Raw genomic sequence first — 14,299 nt, 5'->3', positions numbered from 1 at the left:
CCCCACAATCCTCACCCCGCCAACATCCTCTACACCCCCCCCACAATCCTCACCCCCCAACATCCTCTACACCCCCCCACAATCTCACCCCCAACATCCTCTACACCCCCCCCCACAATCCTCACCCCCCAACATCCTCTACACCCCCCCACAATCCTCACCCCACAATCCTCACCCCCACATCCCACACCCCCCCCCACAATCCTCACCCCCCACACCTACCCCCCCACAATCCTCACCCCACAATCCTCACCCCCCAACATCCTCTACACCCCCCCACAATCCTCACCCCCAACATCCTCTACACCCCCCCACAATCCTCACCCCCCAACATCCTCTACACCCCCCCACAATCCTCACCCCCAACATCCTCTACACCCCCCCACAATCCTCACCCCCAACATCCTCTACACCCCCCCCACAATCCACACCCCCACAATCCTCACCCCCCAACATCCTCTACACCCCCCCACAATCCTCACCCCCAACATCCTCTACACCCCCCCCCACCACCCCCCCAACCCCCCCACACCACCCCCCCAACCCCACCCCACCCCCCACAATCCTCACCCCCCAACATCCTCTACACCCCCCACAATCCTCACCCCCCAACATCCTCTACACCCCCCACAATCCTCACCCCCCAACATCCTCTACACCCCCCCACAATCCTCACCCCCAACATCCTCTACACCCCCCCACAATCCTCCCCCCACATCCTCTACACCCCCCCACAATCCTCACCCCCAACATCCTCTACACCCCCCCACAATCTTCACCCCCCAACATCCTCTACACCCCCCCCACAATCCTCGCCCCACAATCCTCTACACCCCCCCACAATCCTCACCCCCAACATCCTCTACACCCCCCCCAAAATCCTCACCCCCCACAATCCTCTACACCCAACATCCTTTACACCCCCCCACAATCCTCGCCCCACAATCCTCTACACCCCCCCACAATCCTCACCCCCAACATCCTCTACACCCCCCCCACAATCCTCACCCCACAATCCTCACCCCCAACATCCTCTACACCCCCCCCCACAATCCTCACCCCCCAACATCCTCTACACCCCCCCACAATCCTCACCCCCCACAATCCTCTACACCCCCCCACAATCCTCACCCCCAACATCCTCTACACCCCCCCTCAATCCTCACCCCCCAACATCCTCTACACCCCCCCACAATCCTCATCCCCCAACATCCTCTACACCCCCCACAATCCTCATCCCCCAACATCCTCTACACCCCCCCACAATCCACACCCCACAATCCTCACCCCCCAACATCCTCTACACCCCCCCCACAATCCTCGCCCCACAATCCTCTACACCCCCCACAATCCTCACCCCCAACATCCTCTACACCCCCCCCAAAATCCTCACCCCCAACATCCTCTACACCCAACATCCTTTACACCCCCCCACAATCCTCACCCCCAACATCCTCTACACCCCCCCAAAATCCTCACCCCCAACATCCTCTACACCCCCCCCACAATTCTCACCCCCCACAATCCTCTACACCCCCCCAAATTCTCACCCCCCACAATCCTCTACACCCCCCCACAATCCTCACCCCCCACAATCCTCTACACCCCCCCACAATCCTCACCCCCACATCCTCTACACCCCCCCACAATCCTCACCCCCAACATCCTCTACACCCCCCTACAATCCTCACCCCACAATCCTCTACACCCCCCCACAATCCTCGCCCCACAATCCTCTACACCCCCCACAATCCTCACCCCAACATCCTCTACACCCCCCACAATCCTCACCCCCATCCTCTACACCCCCCCACAATCCTCACCCCACAATCCTCTACACCCCCCCCACAATCCTCACCCCCCAACATCCTCTACACCCCCCCCACAATCCTCACCCCACAATCCTCTACACCCCCCCCCACAATCCTCACCCCCCAACATCCTCTACACCCCCCCCACAATCCTCACCCCCAACATCCTCTACACCCCCCCACAATCCTCACCCCCCAACATCCTCTACACCCCCCCACAATCCTCACCCCACAATCCTCTACACCCCCCACAATCCTCACCCCCCAACATCCTCTACACCCCCCCACAATCCTCACCCCCCAACATCCTCTACACCCCCCCCACAATCCTCACCCCCCAACATCCTCTACACCCCCCCCCACAATCCTCACCCCCAACATCCTCTACACCCCCCCACAATCCTCACCCCCCAACATCCTCTACACCCCCCCACAATCCTCACCCCCAACATCCTCTACACCCCCCCACAATCCTCACCCCCAACATCTTCTACACCCCCCCACAATCCTCACCCCACAATCCTCTACACCCCCCCACAATCCTCACCCCACAATCCTCTACACCCCCCCACAATCCTCACCCCACAATCCACTACACCCCCCCACAATCCTCACCCCCAACATCCTCTACACCCCCCCCCACAATCCTCGCCCCACAATCCTCTACACCTCCCACAATCCTCACCCCCAACATCCTCTACACCCCCCACAATCCTCACCCCACAATCCTCTACACCCCCCCACAATCCTCACCCCACAATCCACTACACCCCCCCACAATCCTCACCCCCAACATCCTCTACACCCCCCCCCACAATCCTCGCCCCACAATCCTCTACACCTCCCACAATCCTCACCCCCAACATCCTCTACACCCCCCCACAATCCTCACCCCACAATCCTCTACACCCCCCCACAATCCTCACCCCCCAACATCCTTTACACCCCCCCACAATCCTCACCCCCCACAATCCTCTACACCCCCCCACAATCCTCACCCCCAACATCCTCTACACCCCCCCCACAATCCTCACCCCCAACATCCTCTACACCCCCCACAATCCTCTACACCCCCCCACAATCCTCACCCCCAACATCCTCTACCCCCCCACAATCCTCACCCCCAACATCCTCTACACCCCCCCACAATCCTCACCCCACAATCCTCTACACCCCCCCCACAATCCTCACCCCCAACATCCTCTACACCCCCCCACAATCCTCACCCCCAACATCCTCTACACCCCCCCACAATCCTCACCCCACAATCCTCACCCCACAATCCTCCACACCCCCCCACAATCCTCACCCCCCAACATCCTCTACACCCCCCCACAATCTCCACCCCATAATCCTCTACACCCCCCACAATCCTCACCCCCCAACATCCTCTACACCCCCCCACAATCCTCACCCCCCAACATCCTCTACACCCCCCCACAATCCTCACCCCCAACATCCTCTACACCCCCCCACAATCCTCACCCCCCAACATCCTCTACACCCCCCCCACAATCCTCACCCCCAACATCCTCTACACCCCCCCACAATCCTCACCCCCCAACATCCTCTATACCCCCCCACAATCCTCACCCCCAACATCCTCTACACCCCCCCACAATCCTCACCCCCAACATCCTCTACACCCCCCCACAATCCTCACCCCACAATCCTCTACACCCCCCCACAATCCTCACCCCACAATCCACTACACCCCCCCCACAATCCTCACCCCCAACATCCTCTACACCCCCCCCCACAATCCTCGCCCCACAATCCTCTACACCTCCCACAATCCTCACCCCCAACATCCTCTACACCCCCCCACAATCCTCACCCCACAATCCTCTACACCCCCCCACAATCCTCACCCCCCAACATCCTGTACACCCCCCCACAATCCTCACCCCCCACAATCCTCTACACCCCCCCACAATCCTCACCCCCCAACATCCTCTACACCCCCCCACAATCCTCACCCCCCACAATCCTCTACACCCCCCCACAATCCTCACCCCCAACATCCTCTACACCCCCCCCACAATCCTCACCCCCCACAATCCTCTACACCCCCCCACAATCCTCACCCCCAACATCCTCTACCCCCCCACAATCCTCACCCCCAACATCCTCTACACCCCCCACAATCCTCACCCCACAATCCTCTACACCCCCCCACAATCCTCACCCCACAATCCTCTACACCCCCCCACAATCCTCACCCCCCAACATCCTCTACACCCCCCCCACAATCCTTGCGACGGACCTGGCCAGGACAGAGGCTGTTGGAGAGGACTGTATGCAGGCCTGTTGCCTTTTGATTATGGGCCCTGGCATTTGGGGGAATGGTGCTCTCTGTGAGCTGTATGCCTGGGGACCCTGGGGTTGGTGTTACTTTGGATTCAGCTCCATGTCCCCCCAAAAACACACAGACTCTGGGAACCCTTTATATGCCATATTAGAATGGTGACTGATTTATACCGTTGGGACTCGTACTGTTAAATGCTAATGTCATCAATTCTGCTATAATGGGTTTATTGTAAATAAGTCTAGTGTGGCTCTAAGAGTCTTTTCACCCATTGTTGTTTGTGTTAATTAACTGTGTGAAGCTCGGTGCCCACAAGTCTGGGCGAAAGGTCATGTCTCAGTCACCTAGGCTGTATAAAGGATTAGATAATTAGCTCATGTTAATTAGGTTACATTTGTATTGTTAGAATAATCTTCTCCTGTGTATATAAGACTGTATTCTGGTTCTGAATAAAGTCAGTTCTTGGTAGCAACAAGCAAGTGTCGCCTTGTGTTGTGCTCAGAGAGGTTGGGATATCTGTATACAGACTGGGAGGGAGTGGTATATGACGGAAGCACTCAAGCGGAGTGTGGGACGTTCCGTGACAATCCTCATCCCCCAACATCCTCTACACCCCCCACAATCCTCGCCCCACAATCCTCTACACCCCCCCCACAATCCTCACCCCCAACATCCTCTACACCCCCCACAATCCTCACCCCCCAACATCCTCTACACCCCCCACAATCCTCACCCCCAACATCCTCTACACCCCCCCCACAATCCTCACCCCCCAACATCCTCTACACCCCCCACAATCCTCACCCCCCCAACATCCTCTACACCCCCCCCACAATCCTCACCCCCAACATCCTCTACACCCCCCCACAATCCTCACCCCCCAACATCCTCTACACCCCCCCACAATCCTCACCCCCCAACATCCTCTACACCCCCCACAATCCTCGCCCCACAATCCTCTACACCCCCCCACAATCCTCGCCCCACAATCCTCTACACCCCCCACAAACCTCACCCCCCAACATCCTGTACACCCCCCCACAATCCTCACCCCACAATCCTCTACACCCCCCACAATCCTCACCCCCAACATCCTCTACACCCCCCCACAATCCTCACCCCCCAACATCCTCTACACCCCCCACAATCCTCACCCCCCAACATCCTCTACACCCCCCCCACAATCTCCACCCCATAATCCTCTACACCCCCCCACAATCCTCACCCCCAACATCCTCTACACCCCCCATAATCCTCTACACCCCCCCACAATCCTCACCCCCAACATCCTCTACACCCCCCCACAATCCTCACCCCAACATCCTCTACACCCCCCCACAATCCTCACCCCCCCAACATCCTCTACACCCCCCACAATCCTCACCCCCAAATCCTCTACACCCCCCACAATCCTCACCCCCCAACATCCTCTACACCCCCCACAATCCTCACCCCCCAACATCCTCTACACCCCCCCACAATCCTCACCCCCCAACATCCTCTACACCCCCCCACAATCCTCACCCCCCAACATCCTCTACACCCCCCACAATCCTCACCCCCCAACATCCTCTACACCCCCCCACAATCCTCACCCCCAACATCCTCTACACCCCCCATAATCCTCTACACCCCCCCACAATCCTCGCCCCACAATCCTCTACACCCCCCACAAACCTCACCCCCCAACATCCTGTACACCCCCCCACAATCCTCACCCCACAATCCTCTACACCCCCCACAATCCTCACCCCCAACATCCTCTACACCCCCCCCACAATCCTCACCCCCCAACATCCTCTACACCCCCCACAATCCTCACCCCCCAACATCCTCTACACCCCCCCACAATCCTCACCCCCCAACATCCTCTACACCCCCCCACAATCTCCACCCCATAATCCTCTACACCCCCCACAATCCTCACCCCCAACATCCTCTACACCCCCCATAATCCTCTACACCCCCCCACAATCCTCACCCCCAACATCCTCTACACCCCCCCACAATCCTCACCCCAACATCCTCTACACCCCCCCACAATCCTCACCCCCCCAACATCCTCTACACCCCCCACAATCCTCACCCCCAAATCCTCTACACCCCCCACAATCCTCACCCCCCAACATCCTCTACACCCCCCACAATCCTCACCCCCCAACATCCTCTACACCCCCCACAATCCTCACCCCCCAACATCCTCTACACCCCCCCACAATCCTCACCCCCAACATCCTCTACACCCCCCCACAATCCTCACCCCCCAACATCCTCTACACCCCCCCACAATCTCCACCCCATAATCCTCTACACCCCCCACAATCCTCACCCCCAACATCCTCTACACCCCCCATAATCCTCTACACCCCCCCACAATCCTCACCCCCCAACATCCTCTACACCCCCCACAATCTCCACCCCATAATCCTCTACACCCCCCACAATCCTCACCCCCAACATCCTCTACACCCCCCATAATCCTCTACACCCCCCCACAATCCTCACCCCAACATCCTCTACACCCCCCCACAATCCTCACCCCCCCAACATCCTCTACACCCCCCACAATCCTCACCCCCAAATCCTCTACACCCCCCACAATCCTCACCCCCAACATCCTCTACACCCCCCACAATCCTCACCCCCCAACATCCTCTACACCCCCCCACAATCCTCACCCCCCAACATCCTCTACACCCCCCCACAATCCTCACCCCCCAACATTCTCTACACCCCCCCACAATCCTCACCCCCAACATCCTCTACACCCCCCCACAATCCTCACTCCCCCAACATCCTCTACACCCCCCACAATCCTCTACACCCCCCCATAATCCTCTACACCCCCCACAATCCTCACCCCACAAATCACTACACCCCCCACAATCCTCTACATCCCCCCAATCTCATCCTGTAAGATTCTCAACATAGAATAACATGAAGATATCGTCTAGTCAGGAAAGTGGGGGTGGTGTCCCCAATAAATCTGGGGAGGTGGGGTCGTCTGTAAGAGGACAGGTGGGCCATGTTGGTGCCAGATAGCGGAGGAACATTTGATGAGCCAGGGGAGGGAAATGATGGGACCCACATTGGGGGAGGGGGGTATAGGACTGCATAGTGGGGGTAGAAGACATCTTAGGGCGAGGGGGGGTCTGGACTTACCACATTTATAGACGGTGCAGTTACACGGGTTGGTTACAGAGTTCAGGAATTCCTCATCAATTTGGAGTTTTTCTCCCTAAAAAGAGAGAGAAGGGAGAGATTAGTGACCCCGATGTCTGCATTGTGTGCGATGGCTCTCCCTTCCCCCATCCACCCACAAACCGAGCAGAACCCCAACCTATGACTGTACCCCAATAGGGTAATCCAGTCACCACTGAGGTGACCCATTAAAGGTGATCAGGCAACTGTTGGGGTGACCCCTATAGGGTGGCAAACCTGGACACCTATGGGGAGATCCAGTCATTATTGGGGTGACCCCCATGGGGAGATCCAATCACTATTGGGGTGACCCCCATGGGGAGATCCAATCACTATTGGGGTGACCCCCATGGGGTGATCCTGCAACTGGCAGAGTTAGCTGTATGAGATATTCCAGATCGATGACATCAGAAATTGGGACCCCAATGACACGTCTGCACCCCAACTTTACAGATTTCATGTTTTCTCACCAAATTACATTCAGGTTTGGGGATCTTCTCACAGGAACATTCTGCGGAGGAATGAAGAGAAATTAGCGGAATCGATCATTTCATAAATCAATAAAACTTTTCAAATGTTCATGTGAAGAACCTGAGTGCCCCCCATGTCCCCCCTCTAAACCTGCGCTGCATGTGGGTCACTACATTCCTGAGAGCTCCCGAGCAACTGCTGAGCGAGTACAGAATGGGGTGACTGCAGCAACTCCCTGAAACGCTGAAAAGACCAGGTCATACACGACCCCACCTCTACACGTCCCCACCTCTACACGTCCCCACCTCTACACGACCCCACCTCTACACGTCCCCACCTCTACACGACCCCACCTCTACACGTCCCCACCTCTACACGACCCCACCTCTACACGTCCCCACCTCTACACGTCCCCACCTCTACACGACCCCACCTCTACACATCTCCACCTCTACACGTCCCCAACTCTACATAACCCCACCTCTACACGTCCCCACCTCTACACGTCCCCACCTCTACACGACCCCACCTCTACACGTCCCCACCTCTACACGTCCCCACCTCTACACGTCCCCACCTCTACACGACCCCACCTCTACACGTCCCCACCTCCACATGACCCCACCTACACATGTCCCCACCTCCACATGACTCCAACGCTACATGACCCCACCTCTACATGACCCCACCTCTACATGACCCCAACTCTACATGACCCCACCTCTACATGTCCCCACCTCTACATGACCCCACCTCTACATGTCCCCACCTCTACATGACCCCACCTCTACATGACCCCACCTCTACATGTCCCCACCTCTACATGACCCCACCTCTACATGACCCCACCTCTACATGACCCCAACTCTACATGACCCCACCTCTACATGACCCCAACTCTACATGACCCCACCTCTACATAACCCCACCTCTACATGTCCCCACCTCTACATGACCCCACCTCTACATGACCCCACCTCTACATGACCCCAACTCTACATGACCCCATCTCTACATGTCCCCACCTCTACATGACCCCACCTCTACATGTCCCCACCTCTACATGACCCCACCTCTACATGTCCCCACCTCTACATGACCCCACCTCTACATGACCCCACCTCTACATGTCCCCACCTCTACATGACCCCACCTCTACATGACCCCACCTCTACATGTCCCCACCTCTACATGACCCCACCTCTACATGACCCCACCTCTACATGACCCCACCACTACGTGACCCCATTTCCCTGCCAAATCTCCCTGACCAACATACATGACCCCACCTCTACATGACCCCACCTCTACATGACCTCACCTCTACATGACCCCACCTCTACATGTCCCCATCTCTACATGTCCCCATCTCTACATGTCCCCACCTCTACATGACCCCACCTCTACATGACCCCACCTCTACATGTCCCCACCTCTACATGACCCCACCTCTACATGACCCCACCTCTACATGACCCCACCTCTACATGACCCCATTTCCCTGCCAAATCTCCCTGACCAACATACATGACCTCACCTCTACATGACCCCACCTCTACATGACCCCACCTCTACATGACCCCACCTCTACATGTCCCCACCTCTACATGTCCCCACCTCTACATGACCCCACCTCTACATGACCCCACCTCTACCAAATCTCCCTGACCAACATACATGACTCCACTTCTACATGACCCCACCTCTACATGACCCCACCTCTACATGACCCCAACTCTACATGATCCCACCTCTACATGACCCCACCTCTACATGACCCCAACTCTACATGACCTCACCTCTACATGACCCCACCTCTACATGTCCCCACCTCTACATGACCCCACCTCTACATGACCCCACCTCTACCAAATCTCCCTGACCAACATACATGACCCCACTTCTACATGTCCCCCTTTCCCTGACCACCATACATGACTCCATTTCACTGTCACATCCCCCACCATACATGACCCCACTTCTACAAACCCAGTTGTAAATCAGTTGTAAAATCCTGAGTTGAGACTTCATCACAGAATGAAGTGGTCTACTTACCACACGTTCTGTATGGACAGCAGCTTCCAGGCGTCCACAATTCCAACACCGACATTCCCATATCACAGGAGACATCCGGACACCGAGCCGTGTCGCACGCTACACACGAGGAGAAGACATGTCAGTGTTTATGTCATCTGGAGACAAGAAGATCTACAATGTTGGCACACATCTCCCTATGTATGCCCTTCCCGACCACCTTGTAGTATGGTGTCTGCGGGGCTCATGGGCCTCTGCTGGCATAGTAGAGTGGGGAAAATAATGATTGTCTCCCCTGCAGATGGTGTAAGTTTTGCCCCCTTACAAAGAAATGAAGGGTCTATAATTTTTATCATAGGTGTATTTTATATGATAGAGACAGAATATCAACCAAAAATCCAGAGAAATCAAACAATACAAATGTTATAAATGGAGTTGCAGTTCACTGAGTAAAATAAGTATTTGATCCCCTTAGTAGTTGGTGGAGAAACCCTTGTTGGTGATCACAGAGGTCAGACGTTTCTTGTAGGTGGTGATCAGGTTTGCACACATCTCAGGAGGGATTTTGGTCCACTTTTCTCTACAGATCTTCTCTAAATCCTGAAGGTTTCTTGGCTGTGGCTTGGCAACTCGAAGTTTCAGCTCCTCCATACATTTTCTATAGGATTAAGGTCTGGAGACTCCATGACCTTAATGTGCTTCTTCTTGAGCCCCTCCTTTGTTGCCTTGGTGGTATGTTTTGGGTCATTGTCATGCTGGAAGACCCATCCATGACCCATCTTCAGTGTTCTGGATGAGGGAAGAAGGTTCTCCTCCAAGATCTTATAATACATGGCCCCGTCCATTGGCCCCTCAATGCGGCAAAGTCGGCCTGAACCTTTATCAGAGAAACAGCCCCAAATCATCATGTTTCCACCTCCGTGTGTGACTGTAGGGATGATGTGTGACTGTAGGGATGGGGTGTGACTGTAGGCATGGTGTGTGACTGTAGGGATGGGGTGTGACTGTAGGGATGATGTGTGACTGTAGGGATGATGTGACTGTAGGGATGGGGTGTGACTGTAGGGATGATGTGTGACTGCAGGGATGGGGTGTGACTGTAGGGATGATGTGACTGTAGGGGTGGTGACTGTAGGGATGATGTGTGAGTGTAGGGATGAAGTGTGACTGTAGGGATGATGTGTGACTGTAGGGATGGGGTGTGACTGTAGGGATGATGTGACTGTAGGGATGATGTGTGACTGTAGAGATGATGTGACTGTAGGGATGATGTGTGACTGTAGGGATGATGTGTGACTGTAGGGATGGTGTTCTTAGGGTCATAGTCACCATTTTTCTTCCTCCAAACACGGCGAGTCGAGTTGATGCCAAAGAGATGAATTTTGGTCTCCTCTGACCACAGAACTTTCTCCCAATCCTTCTCTGAATCATTTAGATGTTGATTGGTAGACTTCAGACGTTCCTCTACATGTGTCTTCCTGAGGAGGAGGACCTTGCGGGGGCAGCAGGATTTCAATCCATGGTGGTGTATTGTGTTACCAATGGTTTGTTTGGTGACTGTGGTCCCAACTGCCTTAAGATCATTCACAAGCTCCTCCCATGTAGTTCTGGGCTGATCCCTCACTTTTCTCATAACCATCCTCACCCCATGAGGCCAAATCTTGCATGGAGCTCCAGACCGAGGACGATTGATGGTTATTTTGTTCATTATTTTTGTTTTGTTATTATTTCTTCCATTTGTGAATAATCGCTCCAGTTTCCTCCTCACTAGGGATGAGCCGAACACCCCCCTGTTCGGTTCGCACCAGAACATGCGAACAGGAAAAAAGTTCGTTCGAACATGCGAACACCGTTAAAGTCTATGGGACACGAACATGAATAATCAAAAGTGCTCATTTTAAAGGCTTATATGCAAGTTATTGTCATAAAAAGTGTTTGGGGACCCGGGTCCTGCCCCAGGGGACATGGATCAATGCAAAAAAAAGTTTTAAAAACGGCCGTTTTTTCAGGAGCAGTGATTTTAATAATGCTTAAAGTCAAACAATAAAAGTGTAATATCCCTTTAAATTTCGTACCTGGGGGGTGTCTATAGTATGCCTGTAAAGGGGCGCATGTTTCCTGTGTTTAGAACAGTCTGACAGCAAAATGACATTTTGAAGGAAAAAACTCATTTAAAACTACTCGCGGCTATTGCATTGCCGACAATACACATAGAAGTTCATTGATAAAAACGGCATGGGAATTCCCCAAAGGGGAACCCCGAACCAAAATTAAAAAAAAAAAATGACGTGGGAGTCCTCCTAAATTCCATACCAGGCCCTTCAGGTCTGGTATGGATATTAAGGGGAACCCCGGCCAAAATTAAAAAAAAAAATGACGTGGGGTTCCCCCTAAATTCCATACCAGACCCTTCAGGTCTGGTATGGATTTTAAGGGGAACCCCGCGCCAAAAAAAAAAAAAAAAAACGGCGTGGGGTCCCCCCAAAAATCCATACCAGACCCTTATCCGATCACGCAACCTGGCAGGCCGCAGGAAAAGAGGGGGGGGGCGAGAGTGCCCCCCCTCCCTCCTGAACCGTACCAGGCCACATGCCCTCAACATTGGGAGGGTGCTTTGGGGTAGCCCCCCAAAACACCTTGTCCCCATGTTGATGAGGACAAGGACCTCATCCCCACAACCCTGGCCGGTGGTTGTGGGGGTCTGCGGGCGGGGGGCTTATCGGAATCTGGAAGCCCCCTTTAACAAGGTGACCCCCAGATCCCGGCCCCCCCCCTGTGTGAAATGGTAAGGGGGTACATAAGTACCCCTACCATTTCACGAAGAAAGTGTCAAAAATGTTAAAAATGACAAGAGACAGTTTTTGACAATTCCTTTATTTAAATGCTTCTTCTTTCTTCTATCTTCCTTCATCTTCTGGCTCTTCTGGTTCTTCTGGCTCTTCTGGTTCTTCCTCCGGCGTTCTTGTCCAGCATCTCCTCCGCGGCGTCTTCTGTCTTCTTCTCCTCGGGCCGCTCCGCACCCATGGCATGGGGGGGAGGCTCCCGCTCTTCTCTTCTTCTTTTCTTCTCTTCTTCTTTTCTTCTTTTCTTCTCCGGGCCGCTCCGCAATCCATGCTGGCATGGAGGGAGTCTCCCGCTGTGTGACAGCGCTCCTCGTCTGACAGTTCTTAAATAACGGGGGGGGGGGGGGGCCACCCGGTGACCCCGCCCCCCTCTGACGCACGGTGACTTGACGGGACTTCCCTGTGGCATTCCCCGTGACGTCACAGGGAAGTCCCGTCAAGTCACCGTGCGTCAGAGGGGGCGGGGTCACCGGGTGGCCCCGCCCCCCCCGTTATTTAAGAACTGTCAGACGAGGAGCGCCGTCACACAGCGGGAGCCTCCCTCCATGCCAGCATGGATTGCGGAGCGGCCCGGAGAAGAAGAGAAGAAAAGAAGAAGAGAAGAAGAGAAGAAGAGAAGAAAAGAAGAAGAGAAGAGCGGGAGCCTCCCCCCCATGCCATGGGTGCGGAGCGGCCCGAGGAGAAGAAGATAGAAGACGCCGCGGAGGAGATGCTGGACGAGAACGCCGGAGGAAGAACCAGAAGAGCCAGAAGAACCAGAAGAACCAGAAGATGAAGGAAGATAGAAGAAAGTAAGAAGCATTTAAATAAAGGAATTGTCAAAAACTGTCTCTTGTCATTTTTAACATTTTTGACACTTTCTTCGTGAAATGGTAGGGGTACTTATGTACCCCCTTACCATTTCACACGGGGGGGGGGCCGGGATCTGGGGGTCACCTTGTTAAAGGGGGCTTCCAGATTCCGATAAGCCCTCCGCCCGCAGACCCCCACAACCACCGGCCAGGGTTGTGGGGATGAGGCCCTTGTCCTCATCAACATGGGGACAAGGTGTTTTGGGGGGCTACCCCAAAGCACCCTCCCAATGTTGAGGGCATGTGGCCTGGTACGGTTCAGGAGGGAGGGGGGGCCGCACTCTCGTCCCCCCTCTTTTCCTGCGGCCTGCCAGGTTGCGTGCTCGGATAAGGGTCTGGTATGGGTTTTTGGGGGGACCCCACGCCGTTTTTTTTTTTTTTTTTTGGCGCGGGGTTCCCCTTAAAATCCATACCAGACCTGAAGGGTCTGGTATGGAATTTAGGGGGAACCCCACGTCATTTTTTTTTTTAAATTTTGGCCAGGGTTCCCCTTAATATCCATACCAGACCTGAAGGGCCTGGTATGGAATTTAGGGGGACTCCCACGTCATTTTTTTTTTTTAATCTTGGTTCGGGGTTCCCCTTTGGGGAATTCCCATGCCGTTTTTATCAATGAACTTCTATGTGTATTGTCGGCAATGCAATAGCCGCGAGTAGTTTTAAATGAGTTTTTTCCTTCAAAATGTCATTTTGCTGTCAGACTGTTCTAAACACAGGAAACATGCGCCCCTTTACAGGCACACTATAGACACCCCCCAGGTACGAAATTTAAAGGGATAT

General features: G+C 54.6%; 1 protein-coding gene across 1 annotated transcript in view; it reads right to left on the bottom strand.

The window, feature by feature from the left end:
* OTOG (otogelin) overlaps positions 1–14,299 on the bottom strand; it is a 310,396-nt gene that overhangs the window by 41,203 nt on the left and 254,894 nt on the right. The window contains exons 46-48 of the mRNA XM_073605993.1: positions 9,847–9,945; positions 7,791–7,831; positions 7,282–7,357 (exon numbers count right to left, since the gene is read on the bottom strand). Of these exons, the coding sequence (XP_073462094.1) occupies positions 7,282–7,357; positions 7,791–7,831; positions 9,847–9,945 (216 nt within the window). The remainder of the gene's footprint in view (positions 1–7,281; positions 7,358–7,790; positions 7,832–9,846; positions 9,946–14,299) is intronic.

The sequence above is a fragment of the Aquarana catesbeiana genome, linkage group LG11 (assembly GCF_042186555.1).
Source record: "Aquarana catesbeiana isolate 2022-GZ linkage group LG11, ASM4218655v1, whole genome shotgun sequence".
In the NCBI taxonomy this organism is placed as follows: Eukaryota; Metazoa; Chordata; class Amphibia; order Anura; family Ranidae; genus Aquarana; species Aquarana catesbeiana.
The sequence above is the reverse complement of the archived record's forward strand: the minus strand, read 5'-3'. Positions and strand labels throughout refer to the sequence as shown.